The sequence below is a fragment of the Saccopteryx bilineata genome, chromosome 1, assembly GCF_036850765.1.
Source record: "Saccopteryx bilineata isolate mSacBil1 chromosome 1, mSacBil1_pri_phased_curated, whole genome shotgun sequence".
NCBI lineage: Eukaryota > Metazoa > Chordata > Mammalia > Chiroptera > Emballonuridae > Saccopteryx > Saccopteryx bilineata.
Window position 1 is genome coordinate 113,423,478 of NC_089490.1, and position 25,213 is coordinate 113,448,690.

General features: G+C 43.9%; 1 protein-coding gene across 1 annotated transcript in view; it reads right to left on the bottom strand.

The window, feature by feature from the left end:
- Positions 1 to 20,537: 20,537 nt before the first annotated feature.
- The window catches only part of GRIN2B (glutamate ionotropic receptor NMDA type subunit 2B), a 481,700-nt gene continuing 477,024 nt past the window's right edge, over positions 20,538 to 25,213 (bottom strand). Inside the window, exon 15 of the mRNA XM_066264523.1 lies at positions 20,538 to 24,652. Coding sequence (XP_066120620.1) covers positions 22,811 to 24,652 — 1,842 coding nt within the window. The 3' untranslated portion in view covers positions 20,538 to 22,810. The remainder of the gene's footprint in view (positions 24,653 to 25,213) is intronic.

Sequence of the window (25,213 nt, forward strand, 5' to 3'; positions counted from 1 at the left end):
AATAAGGCTATGGGTGCTTCCCCTGGGCGGTGATTCTCCCAGATATCTCTCTCTCTCTCTCTCTCCTCTCTCTCTCTCTCTCTCTCTCTCTCTCATTCTCTCCCTCCACCATGAGGTGTGGTTTTCCTTGCTCCCTTGTCCTTGCTGCAAATAGCAGATCTTCCTTTGTTTATCAGCTCTTTCCCTTTTGTTGTTTATTTGCTCGCCAGTCTTTGCGAACCTCTAATAAACAGGTGTGGCCTGAAGCTTTCTGGCTCTGCAGTTCCTCTACCGTCTGCCCAAATCCAGTGTGAACCTGCCTGGCCGAGGCCACCAGCATTATACATAAGGGACAAGGGCCAGTTTGCTTTCCTGATACTACTAAGCAATGGAAGAAAAATTCATTAAAAATCAAGACAATTACCAGTTCATAAGAAATACAGAGGACAGAGGGACATGGTAATTATTACCATGGGGATGTCACCAGCAAAGTCCAACTGTGGAAATCACTACAGTATAAAATACTCCATTTCTTTAACAAATACACTTCGAGGAAAGAGAAAAAGAATTGAGAGGTAAACCTCTAGGCTCAAAAGAAATTTAAGAAAGAGTAGCCAATTTTGTGAATTACAATGAGAAAACAACTGTAAAATGACTGTATTTAAGACAAATAGATATTTGAATAGTAGATAATTGCTATCAAGAAATTATTGCTAAATTTTGATGTCACAATAATATTGTAATTACTCTGAAATAGATGCCTTAATTTTTAGAGATGCATAATAGTAAAATATTTACAGATAAAATTACACAATTATGGAATTTACTTCAAAATAATATAGAAAGGATGCCTCACTGGATAGAGGATTGACCTGGGATGCTGAGGTCCCTGGTTTGAAACCCTAAGTTCTCTGGCTTGAGCATGGGCTTGTCGGCTTAAGTGCTGGGTCACAGAATTGAGCATGGGATCATCAACACAGTCCCAAGGTTGCTGGCTTGGGCCCAAAGGTCACTGGCTTGAAGTGCAAATTTGCTGGCTTGAGCAAAGGGTCACTGGCTTGGCTAGAGACCCCCGGTGAAGGCATGTATGAGAAGCAATCAATGAACAACTGAAGTGACGCAACGATGAGTTGATGCTTCTCATCTCTCTCCCTTCCTGTCTCTCTCTCTCTCTCACTCTATAAAATCAATAAAAATATATAGAAAGGGGAAATGGATAGGGGTATGGTTGAGACCAGGCTGGCATAGTTAATAATTGTTGAAGCTGGGTGATGAATACACAGTGGTTCATTATACCATTCAGCCTATTTTTGAATGTTTAAATTTTTCCATGTTAATAAAAAAGTAGAGACCAGTTATTATGTATTATAGTAAAGAAAAAAATTTTATGGAAACTAAGAAATTACTTTACGATCATAATCACTGAATCTCCCCCAACCACTTACTTACCAAGAGACTATAGCATCAGCTAGTAGAAACGGATTCCTGACTCAACTGGATCCCTGGTCTAGGCAGGCAGTGACAACCAGGGACCAACGGGCAGATGCCGTTCTTCCCAAACAGCGTTGTGTTAGAACAGGTTTCCCAAGCCACAGTAAAGAAAGCACAAAGACACCCCTCCCCAAAAAAACCCAGCTCTCGTTCTTGATTTTTTTTACCCTGATAATTTGTGGCAATTTTCTTTATTTTTTGAATATAAAGTGACAGAAATAATTTGCCATTAGAAAAGAGAAAGAATCTGACTATTTACAGCTTTTATACATCACAAAGTTTTTCTTGTTTTTATGTTGTGTCTTTTTTTTTAAATTCATTTTAATTTTTGTTCCTGCATCATTTGAACAAGTCCAAACTGGAAATCTATACAGCTCACAAAAAAGCCCTCTACCCAGAGGACCCCCACCCCCACCCGAACCCAATGAGAAACAAGATAAATCAAAAGAATGAAATCAACTTATGTCTTTTTTTTAAAAGGTAAGTCATTTGCTTATATATATACTTGTAATTATTGTTTTTTCAAGTTTGAACACCAAAACCCAAGAGAGAAAGGAAAAAATAAAAAGACCCAGTCATCCGCCCCCTCCCCCCACTCCAGAATCTCAATTGATCCCTACACGTCCAAAATAAGAAATATATATTTACAGAAAACAAAAAGAAAACAAACAAACAAAATAAAAACTTGGAGGTGGATGGGCTGGGGATCTGAGATAAGAGGAAGGAGAGCCAGCCCCAGGGAGGGGAGGGATCTGGGCCTCACAGAGTCAAGGTAAGCCCGAGGCGTTTGTGTTTCCCCTGGGGAGGATGATACCACACTGGGAAAGCTCTGAATGGGTCCCCTTTATAGTGTTGCCTTGAGAGCGTTGGCTCTGAGTATGCAGCTCACCTCCACAGTGGATTCGTATTTTGTGGTCTCTGTCATCACCCCTGACACTCTCTCACACGTGCATGCCTCACAGGCACATACACATGCACCGGTCACTGCAGCTAAGTATAGTTATGACACACCGAAGCACTGTCCCCTGTCAAGTGGAGGAAAAGAGATTTGCCCTTAGGGACAAGAGCTCATTGCCCTATCCAGTCCCTTCTCTGATCTCCACTGTCACATGCCATCCAGCCCCTGAAAATGTTTCCACAAGCATCAGGGCTACTCTGAAGTCCTAATGCTGGATGGCCATCAAATAACAAAGCTCCTAGAAAGATGTGCCCCCTACTTCCTGTACATTCCCTTAACAAACAGGTGCACCCAATTAACTAGAGTGGGAGGCAACCGGAACCAGGGGGCATCTGAGGCAGAGGCAGAGGAAGCCACACCATTTTCTGCTCCCCTCTGAATGGTTGCATTCCTGAGGTGAGAAAGCCCAGGGTGACATCGCCACCCCTGTCCTCTTCCCCTGCTTCTTTTTCTTTCTTCAATGGGCTTCTTTAGTCTTCAGGGCATAAAGCACAGTACAACCCCTTGAACTGGTTGCAATATCCTTCTAAGATAAGAACTAAAGATGTGAAGATAAGAACTAAAGATGTGGCGTAGGACAAGCCAGGATGAGCACAATCTTTTGGGGGAAATGCTGAGCAGGACATGAGTGGGCAAGTGGACAGAGAAGCAGAACCCATAGCAGCCGTGGTTGTGGTCAGTTTCACGCCCTGGTCAAGATTCTGAGGAGGCTCAGAGAAACAGCGCACTAGAAATGATTGAATAGCTTCTGCATTTTTTTTTTCAATTATGTGTTTTTGTTTTGGGTGTTTTTTTTTTAAGGGCACAAGAAATAAAATCGAATCAGCACACCTTCTATGTCAGAAATATGTGGACTGTACCTGGGGGCAGCCTCCAGGTTGTTCTTGCTAAGTCTCTAGATGCCAGCACAGCGGGTTTTTGCCCTGCCTCCCTGGTCACATTCTGGTTTGCCATGTTCTCCCCAAAGCCCTCACTTGTCCCTTTTCACGTAGCCACACTCAGAGTCCTTTTTACCCCTAGCTCTCTCCTGATTTTCCAAACCTCCTGCTCAAGGCTTTTGAAGACTTTTGATCATTTCCTTATGCTACTGTCCCACTGTTTGTCTCTGTCTCAAAATAAAATACTAAATAAAAATGATGAGTCAGAAACAACTTCCATTTAGCAGCACTGGGCTGAAAGCAAAGCTGCTTTCCAATGCCTTTACTTTGATTTTTTTTTTTTAAAGATAAACGAGGAAAAAGGTGAACAAAGAATTATGATTTCCCCAAGGAAACTAACTTGGTTGGGAAACCTTGAAAATAGAAAGAACAAGATTTACTGTGCAAATGTGTTCTTTCCAGGGCAAACATTCAAACTGCGGGATCAACCCACGGCCATGTCTGCTGACTTCTATGCCATGACCTACCTTGGACGGCAATAGTGTTTTCAGTGGAAGTTAAGAAAACAAACACTAGGATGAAAGAGGCACCCCAGTTCTGTGCGCTGCTGGCAGGACCCTAACATCGGCGCTTACAGCCTGACCACCTCCATCTGACAGAGGGGCCCACGGGGCTGATCCTCAACGTCTGTAAGTCTTGCTTGGGACAGTCATCATGAGAGGCAAAGACTTTCAGAATCTCTCTCGTCACTCAGACTTTTATCCCCAGATGACCAGGCGCATCTCTCATGTGTGCTTATTTCCCATCTTTTATGAATACCCCAAATCCTCCCATGAATCCGGGGTTCATCACCAGCCACAACCTTGATGATAAATTTTGCCTCCTTGCTCTCACTGAAACTTGGCACAGCCTGGGGGCTCCTCTCAAGTGGCAGCCAATTCTGTCCCACATGCCTCATGCCACTGGGCCGAGAGGAGAAGTAAGCACCTTCCTCACTGCCACTTTTAGACTATCTTCCCTTCCCTCTCCCTTAACAATTAAGAAAGCACAACAAACCAGCTTTGAAGTCCATCAGACTATACTAGCTGCTTCTTTTTCTTGAAGCGATAATTTAAATATTCTTGAATCAATCTCCTTCCTGTCACTGTCTTCAATTCTACTCTCATAGTGTTTGTTGACTTTGATAAAGCACAACTCACTCATTTCATATCTATGCCCAAATATACCATCTGCCTGCTATTACACTAACAATCTGGTTAGACTCCTAAAGCCAATGTCCCTTTGTGCCCTGGATCCCACCCCTCTCACTTTATCAAAAACATCCCTCCACTAATTATCCCCTCTCCTTAAGCATCATCAATTTTCTCTCTTTATTGGATCATTCTGATCAATATAAAAAAGGCTGTTATTTCTTGCATCTTAAAAAAAGAAATCCTTCCATGGACCTCACATCCTTTACCATCTACTGCTATTTCTATGTTCCCTTTATAGCAAAACTAAGAGTTTCCTATTGATATTGTCTTCACTTCTTCTCTTGCCACTCTTTCTTGAACCCACCCTATCATAATTTTGTCCCCATCAGTCCACTGAACCAGCTCTTTTCCAGTCATCAGTGGAATGACCTCCATGTTTCCAGATGATCTTATTCTACTCAGTAATAGAGCCTGATTTATGCTTGGCCACTTATCCTAATGCGGGCTCCTCCTCCTCTCCTGGGGCTTGGAACATCCCCCCAGACTCAGTCCCGGAAGCTGTCTTCTATGTACACTCACTTCCTAGATCCAGTCTCATGGCTTTAAGTACCCTCCAAATGCTTATGAATTACAAATTATATCTCCAGACTCTACCTCTTCCTAAACTCCAGGTTCATAGTCAATTAGCATCTCCATTTGGAAGTCTGATGGATGTATCACTGTAAGACTCTTCCCCATCTACTTTGCCTGCAGGATTCCTGCATCATTAATGTGACTTCAAACTTCAAGTAGCTGAGGCCAAATATTCTAAGGCAATTTTTGATTCTTTTCTCTTCTTTTTTACTTGATATTTAATTCATCAGCAAACCTTTAAAAATATTTCCAGAATTCACCACTTCTCGCCATCTCCTCTATTAGCACCATAGCCCATGGCATTGTCATTTACCTGGATTACTGCAGCAGCCCCCTAACTGGTCTAGCTGCTCCTTCTATTGTCCACTCTCTCACAGTGTATTCTCAACACAGCAGTCACAGTGCTTCTTTTTAAATGGAAGTCGGGTTCTATATAGCTCTCTACTCAGAAACTTCTAGTGACTTCTCATCTTGTTCTTAGTGAAAACACACATACTTACAATGATATACAAGACTCACAGGTCAATAATATCTCCCTGACCTCACCTCTCACATTCTGTCCTCAAATATCAGCCTCCTGACTCTTCCTCAAGCATGGGGTTTGACCACAAGGCCTTTGTAATTGTTTTCTTTTCACTCGAAAAGCCTTTCACATAGAAAGCCCCAAGGCTTACTCCCTCATTTCCTTTAAGCTTTTGCTCAAACATTACCTTTTCATAGATGCTTTTCCTGTCCACCCTATAAAAAGTAACAACTGCACAGCCATCATAGTCCCTTACCCCCTTGATCTGCCTCAGCTCCCCACCCCCACCCCCACTTTGCAGTATGTGACAGGAAATACATTCGTTTGTTTGTCTGTCTTCTTTTAGTATGTAACCTTCATGAGGGCCTGGTTGTTCATATTTGTATCCCTGGCATGGGATTTCCACTCAATAAATATCAATAATGCACAAGTAAATCATCTCCGAAATCTGCTCGTACACAGCAGGCCAGATCTTTCCAAAAGAAGAATTGCATTAAAAAAAATTTATTACTGATTCTGGATATTTAATCTAAACTTTAACCAAATATCTAAATGACAAGAATAAAGCTTCTTTGCTCTCTTCTAATTTTAAAAATTATTCTTAGGTTTATTATTATTTTTTAATCATTAAAATATGACTTTGACTATCAATCAACGGCTCTCTGCCCCTCTCCTTCTGTTTCCTAACTCCCAAATCCTCTGTGGACACAGTAGAATTTATAGAGGCTCTGAATATTTCAGAGGATTATTTAACATTTTAGCCTCTCCGTTTGCTCAGAACATTTGATCTATTGCCCTTCAATAATATTTTATAGCTTAAAAGATCATGTCTGAGTCAGTAAATTCCATGTTAATATGTGTAAGACTTGGGATTAAATCAATCTATAAATGCCTATTTGTAATCTAATCTACCTGAAGTAAACAGTAATCAGATTAGAAACCTGGTGTTTTCACTGGAGATGGAAGGGTATAATTTTATTTAAAGATTTTCTCTCTCAGAGGTGACCTAACTTTGTGATCCAAAATCATTCTAAAATTGAGCAAAAGGTTCTGCTAACTCCATTCCCCAGATGTAGTTTGCTCCCCACAGTGCCCTTGGCTTCCCAATTTAAGTAAATGCAATCATAATGGGTCTAAGGCTCTTCTACTCAGAATACTCTTGACCTTAGAATAGAAATCATTTGAGAGGAGCTGCCCTAAAGGTTGGAGACAAGGTTTGGAAGAGTTAAGGTGCAGTGTTCATCACTGTCTTCCTGGAAGGGAGCCTGTGCCTCTCTCCCAAGTCAGTCTGTCACCATTTTCTGAACAGTCATCGGCAGCACAGCTTCTCCTGTGCCGAGCCAACAAGGAACAGCCAACAAATCTCTCACAGAGCACACCAGAGCATCTGGATGCCAGGACCACTGCCTCTTCACTGCCCCAGCCATTCCACCCTGACTTCTCCCTTCCTCGCTTCTTCACTCTTTTCAGCTCTATGAAGAGCATTTTTTAAAACAAAGCTTCCTGTCTGTTTGTCATTGAATCTGTTTTCTATTCCACTTTCTTGCTCTCATTCCAACAGAAGACATGATATTAATGTTAAAAAAAGAATGTGCAACAACAGCTCATTGGGGTGAAATATTTAGAAACACAGTGCTCCTAGGGCTGTTCTATCACCAGCTTGTTCAAACTGAAATCCAACCCTCCCCCAACATGCGGGGCCTGTGCTTTGAAGCAATAAAAAAGGGAAGACAATAACAACCACAAAATGCCTCCATGCTCATGACAGGCACCTCAATCAAAGCCCCGGTGCACACTCTCATAGAAATTGCTTAATATTCCAGAGCACACTCCTCTCTACTAGCAAAACCACGGGCTATGACTGGAGGGCACGCACTTCCCCAGCACTTGACCTTGACTTGAAATATCTGGTAATAAAACATTTCTTGTTTGGTTGTCATTATTTTTACCTTTTCTGTCTTCCCAAGTTAAAAAATAATGAGCAAACCATGAGAAATTGCTACCAAAGGTTTCTTTTAACAATCTAATTGGATAGGTGATAATGCAGCCTAAGAAATACATCCTGCCTCCACATGAGAGCAAGTGGGGAGGGGACCCAGACAATGAAGGGGACCCGAAGAGCTGCCGAAGAGTTTCCACGTAAGGAGGCTGGAAGGCTATTCTCAACAATCACACCCACTTTGCAATGGGTAAAATCATGGGGATTTTGGCCTGTTTACTATTATAACTATCACTCTTTTTGTCCAGCATCAATCACTGAAATTTGTTTTGGAATCATGACTTTTCAGAAGAGGAAAGAGGAAGACAAATGTCTCAAAGAATAGATGTCTCTAGGGAAGAGAATTAAAAACAAAAAAGACTTGTCAAGATTAAAGGAAATATGCTGATTCTATTTGTTCTTCATAAATTCCATACCAAACATTGTCAGTAGGATATTTGATTGGTGGTGACCAGACTGGGTAGATTTATCCACCGTGTGGCAAAGAAAATGTGAAAGAAACAAAGGAAATGAGGAGATAATCCTAACTGCCCCAGAAGATCGTGTTTTCAGTCTCACTGGTCTTCCTCTCCACCAGGCCTTACCTAGCAGGTTATGCAGATTAGTCCTTCATGTAAGCTGCAGAAAGCAAGAGGCCAAGGAAAGGTGTGTCAGTGACCAAATGAACAAGCTTAGCTGGGGAAGATATCAAAACCATAATAGTGAAGGAATCATACTCTGCCCCTGGGCTCAGTGAGAGGGAGTTGGAGGTGCTGCTCAATAAATAGTCTTGGGCTCTAAAATTGACTGTACCCCATTCTGCCTTTCCACAGTACAGAGGGCCCAGCACTAAAACCTACTCCAAATGGGAAGGTACCCTTCTTTTATGTATGCCATTGGCTTAGCAGTAGCTTTAGTCTTGTGCAGAGAGGGATCTTCTTGGTGCAACTGTCACTCCATAATGCTTCCTAAAACTGTTCTCTGAGCAGCTATGCTTGAGGCTTGCTTTTTTCATTCCTACTATAGTCTTGAATACTAAGCACAAGAGCTCTGTCATTTTGATGAAATAGTTGTTATTTCATGCCCTCAGGGTCCTCATGAATCCTGTTATTTCCCTCTCCAGTGAATACAGCTGTAGCACAACAGGGAGTGGTCATCTTGGGGGACTAAGATGCCCCAAAGGCTCTCAGATCTTGGTCCTCTTGTCATAAAGAAGCATTATGATCCAGGTATTTGTAATGACACTCATGTGAAAGATGAAGTCACCATGGGGTCAAGCTGAAATAGCCCTGCCCCTCTTGCTTAGCTTACTATGATACTTACTTACTATGTGGCCTATTGTGAGGCAAAAAGGAGAGAAGAAATATTTGTAAGTTCTTGATTCTAAACTTTGATCCTAAGGTTTCTAGTACTCTCTCTAACACTACCCCTACCCATAGAAGTACAACTTAACGACTCTCTCTGTCCATATCCTCTCCTGAAGCCAGGCTCCTGAACCAGGCTCTGGGAGCTACTACACTGTGCAGTTGATAGAAGACTCTCCACTTACCCAATTAAGGACTTCCCCATCTTCCTACTTCCTCTCCTATCTTCCCTCTAGGGACAGGATGGGCTGATGAAATTAAAAAATAATTGTACTTGAAGCTAAGACACTTAGAGCTCTTTCACTGCTTTTATTATAAGCAGAATGATCTGTAAATAGAATGCTTTGTGATCCAAACTGAAGTCACTGTCCTTTTTGGAAAGATTACCTCCTCAGCTTGATATCATTCATCAGAGAACAGGTAGACTATGGAAAGATGGCTACAGGATTCCCTGGTCTTTGGGTGCATAAAGAATTCACCATTACGACCTTGGGGCAAAAATCCAGATTTTATAAGAATTCTCAGGAAGGCTTTATGAGTCTTTATAGCACCTATGCCTCCATTCCTTTGGGTTTTAGACAGGTAATAATTATTTATTATGGTCTGGGGAATACAGATTCTTCCTTTTGGAATTCATTTGTATGCATGACTGCCTTATACTTCTTATGCTTCCAGAACTAATTCATGCCTTAATACTAGAATCCAACTTGCTATGTTTGAACTTGATTAAATTACATAGAGGTCCCCAGAAGGCAAATCCAGGGGATACTGCCTGGAGACGGCCCTCCTCACTGTGGGCTGACCAACACTTCTGAATCCTCAGGGTATCAGGACTTGCTTACACCCACTCCTGAACGCTCCCTTCCCCATGTAACACTCAGGAAGAAATCCTCTGTCTTAGTTTTTCTTGAGGTTTTATTTGTGTGGGTTACATGCTACATAAAAATTTCTTAATAATAAAAAGTTTTTTCACAATGCCTTACTCCACAAAATTCAAAAAAACACTTTTGTTATTCAGCCTTCAACTTTTCTTTATTATAGAAACTTTTTACCCCTTTTGCTTTTCAGAGCTCTTTTGTTCTTACCCCTTTTGACTTGTATCTGTAGACACCTGTGGTGTGTATATGTGCATATAGGTCTGCAAAGGAGACAAGTTTCCATGGGAAAGATCTGGATAAATCAGCCTGCCTTCCTGATTCTTCTCTGCTGTCAGAGGCTGAGTGTGGAGGCAGGGTGGACAGTGCAGGCTCCATCCCTCAGTGGGCTAGGCTGAGATTTGGAAATTCAGACAAGTTTTGGTTTTGCCAAGAACTTCCTATGTAATATGCCAAGAATAACCTACATGATCATCAGGTTCTGTTGTGCTCCAACTTTTTCATATGTAAAATTAAAAGATGATCTTATTTCCTTGCCAAAGGAGGCCATTTGGAGAATGATAAAGTATTGGTAAATTATTCCACATCCACATACTAATGCATGAAGGTGGTGGGGGCTAAATGGGCTGCTGGTGATCCCAGAAACCCCCTCCTTCTCTAAGGAAGGGTAGCGGATGGGCTACCAACTGCTTTAGCTCAGGGCCTTTTACATGGGAATTAGGCTGAGAATGTTCAAGGAAAGACTTCTCAAAAATATTTCTGTTATTTGGCTTTCAACTCTATTACAGAAAGTTTTCCAGCCTTTTTTGGAGTAGAAAATGTGCTCCGTGTCTTGTGCCTGCTACCAAGAATTTAAAAAGGTGACTGCCCTTACCACTGAAAGTGGCCATGAGTCTCAGGAGCAGTCAGTAGCAAAGCGGTTCTTTTTTCTGGGTTCCAAAGTACTCAGTTTTGTACAGTAGGTTCTGTCTGTCTTCAGTCACTAAAATACGGGAGTGCTGGTTGTATCAGACTTGCTGGGCTCTGGTTTAGAAACATTAAATACTATGCAATGTTCAAGCTCTGTGCTCTTTGAGCTTCTCATCCTGGGAATGTGCACATGTACGTGTGTGTGAACGTGCACATGTACGTGCGTGCGTGTGTCCGTCTTTTGAGGTTGAGCTCAGGACAGAGAATACCTCAAGATTCCTCAACTGTAGTAATAGGAGAAGGCAAGAAATGACTAGTGAATGAGAGACAATTCAGCTACCTGCCGTGGTTGACCTCTAATTGTATTCATATCAAAGAAAGGGTATTGTGACAATTTTGTGTTTTTCTCAGTGAGAGCTCCACCTGAATGCTTCTCTAGCCTCCTTGTTTCCAGCTGAGTGCCGTCTTGGTATTTGCCCTATTCCTGACCCTGAGAGAGGGAAAACTACTGAATCACCCAAAGCACAGGCTGCCATTCCTGTCCCCACCGAGGACAGCTCCCTCCACTCTTGCTCATGCTGCTGCCAAGAAAAAACGTGAGCACACATGGATATGAATGTGTCTAAGCGGTGGGACCATCTGTCCTTGGGAAACTGGCTTCTGCTTCACCATCTTCTTAGCACTGACCCATTAACATGACATCAGAAGACCAGGCAGATTCCAGAGCAAAACAGGGGCAGCTGGCAGGACAAGTAGATCGATCTATCGCAAACAAAGACAGTGCTCCCTTCACATAAAGGCTTGAATTTTTCTATCAAACCTGGAGGTGTCAGTGATCCACAGGCAAAATAGAGCAAAAGAGAAAAGACTGGCTCAATAAGCTATAATATGTCCATTCAGTTCTAAATGAACATGTTTATCCACCAAGAATGTATCCCTGTTCTCCCATAAAGGGGTTGAAATTGGCAATTTGGAATCTACAGTATTTGTTAGGTGTGCGTGTATGTGTGTGTGTGTGTTGAAGAGATGTACAAGCACGAGAGAGTTCATGGCAAAAAGATCAAATTAGGTGCAGTCATGCTGTTTGGGTGAATTTGTGGAAGCAATTTATAAGTTACTGAGAGCACAGCTCAGGGGAGGCCACATAAGAGGCTAGTCTCTGGTTTGTAGATGGTGCTTATGTCACAGACAAAGGGAGCATTAAAAAAGCCCTTGATTTCAAAAGAAAATGATCAATTGCAATTAAAATGTGACAGCGACATAGTCTGAATATGACTAAGGCTTCAGGTAGGCATTTTTTTTTTTTTCTTTTCAAAGCTCCCTCTGAAAATAGGTATCTTATCTCAGAGAAGCAGGCGGCCCAGCACATTCCCATTCCAGCAGCCACGTCCCCTCAAGCTGCACTCCATCAGATCTGAGACACTGAGCATCTTCTGCTTGCAAGGAGAACAGACCAGGTGATGGCGTGGCACTTAGATGCTGTGGGTAGAGGTGGTGGGACAAGTCGCCCCCTTTCTGCCCAGGGTGATGATCAGGAGCCCTCTGGTGCCATAGTCTGCAAGGCACAGCTTCAGCACTGGCTCCGGGTTGACGTGTGCTGACTCCCTGCGCACAGTCAGATGGATATGACTGGATGCAGGTTCCCACTCGTCCCAGGTGGGCATGGTTAGAGCTGAAGGCAGCTGTGAGGACATTTTTGCTTTCTTGGCACTGCCCCAGGTGGCTATTACCTTCCCTCGTATTTTTGGCCTTGATCAACCTCCAGTCCGCATACGGGCATGAAGGTGGCCCTCAGAAAGTGAATTTTGTTTTTAAAATTTTTCTTATTTTTCCTCCAACTGCCATCTCAAGTTGTAAGTGAAAATGGAGAACAAGTATGATTCTATCCTCGGTGCAGTTATGCCTTAGAAACAAGCTCCCAGTCAGGGCGAGCTTTTGCTTCATGGAAGTGACTAAAAGGATAGGTCTCTGGATGGTCAGAGGTCCTGGGTCTTGCTTTTTCCAGAACTATCCTCAAACCCAGAAACCAGAGTGGGCCAAGAGACTCAGTGCAGGCTCTCGGCTTTACTTGTGACATGATGGGATGCTCCATTGTAGACTTCCTGTCTTTTTCCTTCTTCCTAGCATCTCTCAACAGCTACAGGTATTTATAGGCAGAAAATTCACATGGACACCTCTTGGGTAAAACTGCCTTCACACTACATTCTAAATCCTCATCTTTTCATTGGTCCAACAGAAGTCATGAATGTCCTTCTTCATGAGGATAGCTGGCTTCCTACTCCTTTTACTAGCTATTATCAGACGATTTGTTTCATTATATAATGAACTAAATTTTTCTCTGAAATGCTAAATCTCCCCAGAAGCAGAACTATCTAGACCCTGTAGGACTTCTGAGAAAAGAAAACTTTTCCCTCTAGATTTACATTTCAATTTTCATTACGGTGTCTCAAAAGTTGTCACATCTCGCCCCATCTTGCCAATAATAATTTCTATACCCGCCTCTGGTCTTAATGAAGAGTGGGCTTCCCTTACTTTTTTGAAGAAGAGACTGTGGGTAACTTATTTGAGTCCAGTTCTCTATGGCGTGCTTTAGATGAGCACACAGGGGCAGAAGATGCCTCCCACAGGAGAGCGATTGAGAGTCAATGACTTAATGAGGTCCATAGAGGAAAGTGGCCAGAAGAGAACAGTATCATTTACCAGCAGTAGTGAGAGCACAGTACCAGCTCCAAGAGGTTTCTTAGGGGACACACAGGCTGACACTGATTAGAAGGAACAGGACAGACTGCTAAGTGGAATACCAAAAGGCGGGGGAAGGGTGAACAGGACTCAGCGAATAAAAGGACAAGAAGATCATAAGGTTGGAAGTGATGCTGTCTCCCCCAATTTAATGAACCCCTTCACATTTTGAGAGAAATGAATACTTTAGAGAGTAGAATTCAGAGCCAGCTCATTCAAATCCTAACCTGTTTTCATTTGACATATACAGATCTGAAATAAGTCTCTCAATTACTTCAACTCTCATCTTCCCTTTGGAGAAACCATCCTATAGACAAAGCCTCAGGAAGGATAAGACTCCGCAGAGTGGGAGTCAGAAGTGGGAAAAGGATCATCACCAAGACAAGGTGGTGAGCAGTACAAACAGTTCCCCTGTCTGGCCGAGCACAGATGCAGATGTGGACCCTGTCTGGCCTAGCATAGATGCAGATGTGGAAAGTACCAAGCACACAGCATCACACATTGCTCACATTAGAACACCATGTGGGGGTCCATGTGTCTGTGTGATTCGTGAGCCTGAACTGTGCAAGGTCCTTCTGGTCCTGCGAGTGTTCACAGAAAAGGCTGCAGATTAAGTCAAAGAGAGTTCAGTCCCAACATAGGTCGTGTTGTTGGAGTCTCAGTTTGGGTAGTGAAGTGTCTAGAGACAAGATCCTCTAAAAGTGTCTGAAAAGCTCTGATACCTAACATTTAATCAATATCCTCCATGGTCTCTCCCTCTGTCACTTATTTGTCTGAGAAAGTGTATTCTGGGTACACCCTACTAACTGTAAAACAGCCACAGAATAACTCCAAAGTGCAAAGCAAAACTTAGAAAATCCAAATTCCCATCTGAAATAATAACATGGCAATGGGTGCATGTAATGTATTGTTGTGGTTGCAGGTAGGTGCAGAAATAGAGAAGTAAATTCAGAGGGATTTGTCCTTAGATTTCACTGCGGATCAAGTATCCTGAGGGTAAAATAAACTGACTCCTTTTCAATTTTAACTTATAATAACATCAAATATTTACTAGTGCCTTCCTTATATAAGATGCACTGGTAGATGCTGAGGAGATAAAAAGATGAGTAAATATATGGCCCTGACCACAGGTTGTTTATAATTTGAGGGAGATGAGATTATAATTAAGTAATTATAAACTAAGATGGTTGATGAGAGGTGTTATTACCAAGATACAATTAAAGTGTAATGGCATTCAGAAGGTGCCTATTTTTTTCCTGGATAAGTGATGAAGGAAGGTGAACATGGTGGTCCATGTGTTTTTTGAAAGTTTGCATAGAGGGAGATGGATATTATGTAAGAAGGGAGTCAGATGGGAGAGATACAGGAGAGAATTTGAAGCAGGTTAACTAAAGTCAGAAGTGGGAAAAGGAAAAGATTAATATCTTATTCTTTGAATGAGGATGAATTCCAAATATTCCCTCTAGACCTTACTTCTTATTTCATTTTAACATACATATTTCCAACCACCTTCTGGACAACTAACTTCATATTGAGTCAAATTCCAAGGCCATCCCTATAAACGAACATAGGTGGCTGAAGATTTGAAATTTACCCTTGTTCAAAGAATTGCTGATGCTTTGGAAGACAGAGATATTGCTATAGAAGCGTGAGGATAAGGAAAAGAGTGTCAAGCTCAGAACACAATGGCATGGCAATGCTGAGAGACAGGAAGAAGAGCAGTAACCAACAGGGACATGCAGAGAGGACTGGAGGGCTAGGGTAAAAACCAGAACGGGCTGCTTCCAAATGGTAAATTTAAGTTGATCTCCATGAGGCTGAAGAGCAAGAAGAGAAAGGGTTTTGGATTTTGTAGCAAGAAGTTCATTGGAATGTTACCATAAGTATTCTATGGATACTTATGGATATTCATAAGAATACTTTCAGTTGAGTGGTAGGGTATTGCCCAATTTTAAAGTTAGGTCATGAGCATTGAAGAAAGAAGCAGAAAAGAAACAGCACCCTTCTGAAAAGCTGGAAGTGAAAAAGTAAATGGAGATGGGACATGAATTCAAGAGTCTAATTGGACTGACAGATTTGATTTTCCAAGATTTCTGTAGGATTTGCTTATTAGAGATACTGCTAGGCAGATATGTGGGAGAGAATAAAGCTACAACAGAGAGAAATGCTACTGGCTGGAGTAGACTTTAGAAGAGGTCAGAGGGTGGGCACCAGAGACAGGGAGGGAGGACGGAGAAGATGAATGAGGACCGAAGAAATTTGAAGTATAGAGGAGAGTTTACATGAGAATTAATAAATCAGATATTTTTTTTTAGTAGCAAGGTAGAAAAAATTGCTTCTGAGAGTAGATAAAAATAAAGAGAAAAAAATGAAAAATAGATTTAATAAACATTTGGAGCATGGAACCAGGAATCAACAATGGAGAAATAAAAAGACAGCCAAGCAGGGTAGAGTTCAGGTGAGATTGGATGGGTCAAATCTGTGCTCCGCAGCTCCAGTTTAAGATGTCTGCTCTTGCAGAGGTAAGGCAAGTAGAGAGATGGCTGGTGAGAGCACAGCTGACGTGGGGGGTGGTGTTAGACCACGGAGGGAAGTGCATGAAGTCAGCTGGGTGTATAGACCAGAACAGAGGGAGCTTGAAGGAAAGCAGATAAGATATGGAAAATGCAAGGTTGTAGCCAGAAGTGGGTTTCAGAGTTTCACCTCCGGGAGGTGGAATAATTCCCAAAGGAAGAGATCCAGGCCTGGATATGACGGGGAGAGTTGAATCTCTGCAGTGTTTTTTAAAAAATAATATAACATAATATTTTTGATGTATACTCTAAGACCAGAAAAAAATTAAACTTACATGTATAAATATACTAATTTATGTATACCTATTTATACATACATACTACATTTTAATATTTTGTTTTGTATTCATATATTGTATGAATATAATATAGTCTATTTTAAAATCTTTTTTATTTTTCACAGTACCAGCCCAGGGGCTTAATATGTATTCATTAGACATTGGTTTAATTGAACTAATGTATTTAACTATGTTAAAGAGCTTTTCTTTGTTTCCTCCTGCACGCCCTAAATCATGATGTTAAAATAATTACAAATGAAGAGTTCAGACTGAAAGTGCAGAGCCCAAATCTTTAAAATAACAGTTTTATAGTGGGTTCAGTGGTGTACTTTTAATTGTACCCTAAATCTTACACTGACTTCCCTTTCTTTTACCTTTGCCAAAACAGATTCTACACACCAGCATCCCACAGCTATGGGAAATTCTGCTCGTCCACTCTGCTTTCCACTTTCAGTGCCTTCAGGAATTCTCACCCTCAAACTCACACCAGCAATTATGTTTTAAAGCACAAACCAGTGCCAGAAACTCACTGTGATGAGCTCTGGGAAGAATGTGAATGGACACACCAGCAGAGAAATGTGGATGATTTCTAACTTTCTACACTTAGTCCCACTGCTGCTATCCTAAGCCATCACTCTTCCAGCAAAATTCTTTTTCCTTGCCTCAATTTGTAAATTCGAGGCCCCAAACCTCACTAACTTACCTCTCCAAGGCATGGAAGTAGTCTTGACTTTCATTTAAGGTTTATTTATTTTGGGGGGAGGGGATGGTTCTTGGTCATGAGAATAGATAGGTCAATATACTTTAAGTATATTGAGTCAATGTGGTAGAAATGAGATGAAGGTGAAATGTACTCTGATAATCATATGATTTTACATAATAGTGGAATCCCCAAACTAGAATGGAATCCTCCATCTCGATCAGTATTAGAAGTTCTCAGAATGACAAATCTATATTTTAGTGATGTTCCAAATATCTGGTAGGTCTAAAAAAAAAAACAGCTGCCCATTGGGTAAGTAGTGCCTGGTAGTCCAGTAGCTCCTTAAAAGTTAGTTAAGGGTGTGTTGGGTTCATTGAGCACCCGCTAGGGAGGTGGGGAAATATAATATACAGAACAACTCATCTAAATTGGAAGATTAATTAAACTGAAATGGAGAATAGATAATTAGAATAACTTTTTATCATCATAACATTAATTCATTTGATCTTTCTCGCTGTCCACTTGGTAACCTGTAATGGAGGCAAGGCATGTCTTCCATTTTCTGTTGAAAAAGTCATAGTCCTTCACTCATCCTATAAGGTATTGAATTTAGAAATTCATAAACTACATATGCATATAACTGCTTATTGAAAATGATTCCTAGTTAGGAGTCCTATTCCTCTGTCACATGAGCCTTAAGTGAAAGCAGGTGGAGGATGAGATGGTTTAAATGTCTTTATATGTTAAAACCTGTTTCTTTACTCCCTACTCAGTTACTCTTGGTGTTCTTTGCTCTCTCTGTCTTCTCCTGTATCATTATTTATTCCCAGGAAAATAAATGACAATCCTAATGTACACTAGGTGTTTCAGTGTATAAATCCCTAATATGGCTTAATAATACATCACCCTTCCCGGTTTCATTTAAATGACAGATGAGCAGCTCAGTGCTAAAGGAGCACATCTGTGTGGGCAGTCAGTGGTTGGAGAGGGGTGGGAAATGAAAAGGGCAGGTCTTTGCAGGACCCCTGGAATCACATCATGGACCATATATCACTTGTAAGGCTAGCTCTATTCCAGTATACCTGTCCACTGTTAGCTGCTTCATATCCATAAGAATTCCTTAGACAGGAAGAAGAGTCTCTGACACTCAAGTGAAAATAGCAAATACTCTACCAAAGTATTTGGCAGTCTACTGAGCACACATTTCTTATACGGCTTTGGGCTCAAGAGACCACATAATATATGGCCGCAATACCTGGAAACGCCTAATGCATTCATCAATTGCACTGCAGTTGCATTATTTATGTACATATCTAAATCACTCCTAACACACTAAGCAGACACATACAGGGTGTTAAGTAATGACAAAGCTTTTTAAAAAGTTAGGGGATTGAAATAATAAAGTAAGTTCTGGAATAGCTTTTTTCAAAGGCTATTGCTCAAACCATCTGGTTATTCTGTCCATAAATCATGAACTAACTAAACCAACCAACCAACTAACCATCCAACCAACCAACCAAACAAACAAACAAACAAAAAACAAAGAAACTCCAGTTCTTAAATGAGATGTGCAGGTGACCAGCACACTGCAGTTTTAGTTTCTTTACCTCCCATTCAGAGGATTCCTCTTTGGGAAACTTTAGATAGCCACAGAATACTGGGCAGGTGACAGTCACTTAATTATATAGATGACTCCTATTTTATCACATTATACATGCGTTTTGGTACTACTGACACCACCAACATTTAATGGATCATTTGGGATTTTCTCCCCTCAATTGCAACATGGGTGGCCAGCATAGGGGAATCCACCTGGAAGATGTTTCCCACATTCTGGCTGAGAATACACAGCGACATACTTTAAAAAGACAAGATCCACTATACATGCAACACTCTGAAGGGTGTGCACATTCTTGACACAGGCAAATTCAAGGGTCAGATTATCTGAGGTCAGTGGAAATGCTGAGAATTAAGCATCCCACTGAAAGGAGTGATACAGGACCACACCCACCAACCTGCTTCCACATTGGAAGGAAACAATAGAGGATACAAAAATAGAAAGATGGACTCTGAAGAAAATTGGAATGATTGCTGCTCTTGAGGGTGTCTGCAGAACCTCGCAGTTTTTAGTAGACTGGGTCTTTGTCCATCTCTAAAGTAGATGGGGCTGACTGCTGAATTCATCCTCATGCATTTCACTGGTTTGTTATTTGGGAATGAATTAACACTAGAACTTAACAATATTCAGCTGTCCTTTCTCTAAGCTTTCTTGAGCAGGCCATAGATATCTTATCTGGCTCAATTCAAACATCCAATTGGAGAGAGGTGACCAACTGGGGCTCAAGAAGGGGTTGAGAATAATAAAATTAGTCATCTGACAACTTTGATGATGGAGGAGAGGAAAAAATGTAATGTAATATCTCAGGTAAGCTGGGTTTGGAAATTTCATCCTGTGGTAAAGAGACAGAGCCATTCACGAAGCCAACAGTCCAGTGAAAGAAATTCTATTTGCCTTGCTAATCCAAGGTCAGATTAAGAAGACCTGGCTTGAGGCAAACAGCACCTTCCTGATGGCAGAAATGAGGACAGACAAATATAAAGTCACTGTGGATCCCATCCCTTACATACCCCCCTCTACCTCTAAATCTAACTTCTTCTACCTATGAGAATCATCTGGACACTGAGTTTTGCGCAGATCTGGTAACTTTTTCAGAAAAGCATGTGAATTTGTACTAGATATCACATGTTTCAAAAAGAAGAACCAGTGGGTATGTTCTAGGTGTGTGTGTAGGATTGATTTCCAAGGAAGAAGAAAGGGAGGGGGAAGTGGGAGGGTTGGTGTCCAGGTGCTAGGAAAAAGAGTCAGAGTGACTGAGATGGTTGTTAAACATCAGCAGGGGCTGCTGGGACATTCTTCAGAACTGAGCTTCCTGAAACCTCTCAGACTCATCAGGAATGCCAGCTTAACTTGACCTCAATTATGGGTTAAGCCCTGTTGGGAATCATTCCTACCCTAGGTGCTGACAAGGAAAATATGGTTCCACCAGCATGACTGTGCATGGAATGCTGATACTCTATAGTCTACCTACGAGATAGGATCCGAACCCAGGGTTTGCTTAGAGCCAGAATGGACCCTGTGGTAAGCAAGCCTAGGCCGATGGGCACAAACAGTTCTCACAGACCAGTTAGACCGGAGAGGTGGGGAAGCATGGACATAAAGTACTTTCCGGGCTTTTTCACCATGATGGCCTCCATTTGCAAACACTTTTTTTCCAGACACTCTGAAGCAAAAGCCATAGAAAACAATCTCCCCAGTGGAAAATGAAAACTCATAACAGAATGCTTTCCCCCTTCATTCCCATCCCCACCCCACTCCCTCCAGCCCAACACCCTGAATACTCACAAGAGAACACTTTATCTATACAAAATTAATTAGAAAACAAAATATTTACATATGAAATAAACATCATCTTCATTTCTGTCACCAGTGGAGACCAACAGAGCCCCCTTTGTTCTAGATTGCTGTTCGCTAGGTTAGTTGGTTTGGTTTGTTATTTGAAAGGGGTGAGGTAAGAGGAAGAGTGAGGGAGGAGCCCCTGACCTTGGACGAAGTCAGGGTGAAGCGATGTTTATATGGCCCTTCTCCTTCTTCCTCCTGGAGACGCCTCACACCCTCTGTCCTTTCTCCCAAAGTCTTTCCTTGAATCTAAAGTAAAGCACTCCGTGCTCCTCTCTCCAAATTTGTGAGAGGTTCAGCCCCTTGCCCCCAGGTTTGTTTTAGAAAGAAAACAAAGCTATACAAGGCCTTCAGTTGGCTTTAAAATGAAAGGTACTGAGGTAAAAATCAAGGAGGGTAGGGACAGCAGTCAAGACCAGGGAATGAGGAAGAGTAGTGAGTCAGGGCAAACAGAAGGCAAAAAGCAGCCCTGGAGGGTGGGACTTGAAGAGACATGGCCGCTTCCTTCCAGAGGAGGATGAGCACCTTTCTGGTTTATGTGTCCTGTGTGCGACATGGAGATCCTGCAGGCAAGCTTCCAAATAGACCCAGGGCTCTTTGTCTGTCACCCTGTGGAAGGGGAGGATGGCAGGACAGCAGAACTGACCCACAGAACACCCCTACCCCAAGTTTCAGGACTGGCAGTGACAAATACTCATTTCCCTTCTCAAATTTCCAACCATTAGTGAAAGGGCTATCACGTCTGCCAGTACCCTCATTTCTGGAGTTCTTTCTCTCTATCATTTCGTTTCGAATGGCACACTCTGGGAGGGAAAGGAGGTGCTATAGGACTGTGGAAGGGCTTCTACTGAGAATATTCATACTGGACTAAATGTCACATTCTCAGGGGGCCAGACCCAATGGGGGAGTGGGGTGGCCCTCCCCACTTTCAAATCTTCATTCCGTGCCTCCTGAGCTGTACTCATCAGCAAGCTCACTCTTCTTAGCTGTCTGTTCCCTACCAGTGGTGACCGATTCTGGGGAACAAGCCTGCTCTCTTAGCTCCAGGTTAAGTAAGAAGGGATCAAAGCATTGAAAACATCCCCCTCTCTCACTTACCCTACCAGAAACTACTCCCCTATTGTTTAAAGCCTTACTCAGCTCCTCCCCAAACCTTGACCAGCTGAGGGTCTAAAGCTTAAAAGAACTCTGCAGAATCTTTTGCTCTCGAGTGTGGGCAAAAGAATCATGGCTACTTCTATGTCCCTTCAGCCTTCCTGGAAAGTTCTTGGCCAAAACCAGTTGAAAGTATTGGCAGCTGGAGAAATTACTTTTGTACCTTGTACGATTGTTCACCACCTTTTTGTCCAGACCACAAAGTCTTCTGTCGAGAACTTCCATTCTCATTCAGGAAGGGTGAAGGGGTGAGAGCCAAGATTCAGGCAACATCTGACCACCTCTGTTTGTATATAAGCCAAAACAAGAACACTGCTGAGGGATACTGAAAGAAACTTGAATCGAGGTTGCTTTCTCTGCATTTATAGGCCCTGACTACACATGCATATAGATTACATGTGTGCAAGTGTCTTTGTACACATGCACATGCAGTCAATCCTCTCTTGCCTCTAAGGCACCATAAAAGACTGCTGTGATGTACTTTTCATCATCCATCAGTGACCTTTTATTCCCCACTAAAGTCTCACAGAATTGAAGCAAACATTCTTTTGGCTTATATACCAACACACACGGCCTCCCGCCCTCTGCTTGGCACGTGACCCTGAACAGATGCCATCAAAGCAACAAGAATTTAGCAAAAGCCTCTCTTCATTCACGGGCAAGTATGCTAAGTGGTCTTATTTGAACGCTTTTGCTGCCTCACCTAAGTATAGAGACCGGTTTGGGATGAGCTATCCTGTGCTCACGTGGCCTCCTGTTGCTTCTCCTTGCTTCACTCAAAGTGCGTGACAGAGTCCTTCCATGCTAGGAGGAAGCTCACAAGTAGCCACTTCCTTTCTCCACTTTGGCCTCCCATGCTGAGCGAGCCCACTGCATCCTCTGGAGTTGAACAGGAATGACTGACAGATGGGGGAAGGAGAAGCGAACTGGAAAGGGAGGAGAGATGGTGCTGGTCACCAGGGTTGCCCTCCAAAAGAATCAGAACTCCAGGATCCCATAAATAAATTAAAATAACAAGAAAGGAGCAAATGGGAACCAAGTTCACCCCCCTGTCACCCTCCATGACATGCGCACCGCACGCCCACAGCCCTACCCTCCCATACCCACCTTAACCTCTCTTCCCTCACTCAGACATCAGACTCAATACTAGAAAGTTTCTCATAAACATGACCATTGCTGGAGCCATTGAAAGCCCTGGGGTTTTTGTTGTTAGGCACACAGGGGTTGGACTGGTTCCCTATACAGATGTCTTTCTGGAAACGGCCTGGCACAGCCCCATGAAGGGCCGAGACCACCGGCTTGTTGGTGACAAGGGCGCGGAAGTCCGGCCTGGCTTTCGGCACCCCTGCCACCGTGGGCTGCCTGAAGAAGTAGGATTTGCTGCCATGGAGCAAGCACTGGTCATCCCCAAAAGTGGGGATGAAAGGGTTTTGCGTGACCCGGTCAGGGTAGAGCGACTTGCTGAGCATGTAGCCGCTGCCAGGGTTGTTGTGGTGGTGGTGTCCGGCAGTGGGCACTGAGGACTTGTTGTTGGCAAAGGTGCTCTCACCAGCTGGCATCTCAAACATGTGGGCGTAGGGACTCCCATCCACGAACCGGCCCTTGTCCTTCAGGCTCACGCTGCGCGGGGCCAAGGCGGCTTCTTCCTTCTGCAGGTCCACGAAGGTGTCGTAGGAGTGCTGCCGGCGGAGTTTGTTCCGGTTCTTCTTCTGGGCCTTGGAGTTGGTCGGGCTCTGGGGGTACTTGGTGGCGGAGGCGCTGGACGTCACCGGCACCGGGGCAGCCGGCTGGTCCAGCTCCTGCAGGGAGTTGTCCTCGCTGATGTCGTACAGGTTCCCCGCTTTCTTGCAAGCCTCGCAGCGGATGCAGGCCTGCCGCCCCGAGTTCTGCCCCGCCCCCGCCGCCGAGTAGTTGTGCAGCTTGGAGGGGCAGCTGCGGCAGAAGTTGCCCCCGGAGCGGTCCTCCCACTCCACGTTGGTCAGGTTCTTCTCCCACGGGGCCGGGACCCCGCCGACCACGCCGTGCTTGTCGCTCGCCCCGTGTTTGAGGTGAGACCGGTTGGCGCAGGGCCCCGCCCCGCCGACCGAGTCGCTGCGCTCCTTGTAGATGTCGGTCAGGTCCACGTGCTCCCAGTGCGGCGAGTTCTCCTTGGCGCGGAACTGGTCCAGGTAGAAGTCCCGCAGCCCCTCCTTGTCGCGGAAGTAGCGCTTGTGGTCCGGCGAGCGGGGCGGCCGGCGGCGGTAGGCCAGCTCGATCTCGTCGAACTCGCGCCGCGACTTGGCCGAGGCCGGCCGCTTCTTCAGGCTGTCCTTGTACTGCTGCTTGCGCCGCTTGGCGGCGTTGCCCTCGATGTTGCCGTAAGTGACGGTGTGCGTGGAGATGTCGGACACGTCCGAGCGGATCAGGTCGTCGTGGCCGCCGTAGCGGTCGCTCTTGAAGGAGAACTTGCCGTACAGGTCGCTGAGCTGGCTGTGCTTGGAGGCGGGCAGGCCCACGTCCAGGGGCTTCTTGCCGAGCGGCCGCGGCTGCGCGCTGAAGGGCGCGCTGTCGCAGTCGTAGAGCCCGTCGATGGAGCTGGCGCTGCCGATGCTGTGCGGCCGGTGGTGGTGGTGGTAGTGGTCCTGGTACACGTTGCTGTCCTTCAGCTGCAGGTTGCCGAAGGTCCTCTCCACCTCGCTGATGTAGTCGCTGAACAGGTTCTCCTCGCAGGGGGGGTTGTTGTAGGACTTGCAGTCCGAGTGCGTGAAGCTGCGGCGGTGCTCCGAGATGTCGTAGACGGACGACTCGCGGCGGATGAAGTCCAGGGCGCTCTGCGGGGAGCCGTTCACCCCCGACAGGTTGGCCATGTTTTTGGCCGTGCGCAGCAGGCGCAGGATGTTGGAGTGCGTGTTGTTCATGGTGGCGGTGGGGGAATTCATCACGGACTGGCGCTCCTCGATAGCCACGCCGTGGATGCAGCTGTAGATACCCTGAGGAATAGAGGATGGGGCGGGATTAGGTCTCCAGGGAGGTTAAAGAGTGACTATGAAAACTAACTCCCGCCACCACTACTAATTGCCTGACAAAAGTCAGGGAAAACATGAAAAAGACAGTCTTATATGCTTATTAAAAGGTGTGGCGAGACACTCGCATGATTTATCCCCCTGCATTTATAAGTCTCACATCTCGAGCTAAGGTTATGGCCTGGCTACCTGCGAGGGGACATGACTACACCAAGGGGCTTGAGCAAACAGTGTAAGATCACAGGATATGACACGCTTGCCTTGACTCCCTCATTGCCTTGCATCGATTTTCCTTTCTATGCTCAGGTTTTCGCATCTTAAAGATGATGCCGTGGTATCAGTCCATAGCAAAAAATATTGTCAGCCTCCTGGAAATCATAGCAATGCTCCACAGATGTTGAGATTGCTCTGCCCTGGCTGACTACCCTTGGCGGGCAGGAGAACACAGGGGAGCTCAGTGGCTCACAATGGCCACTCTTTTCCAGCTCTGACAAATTTTGAGCAGCTTTTAGAATTTTGATCACCAAA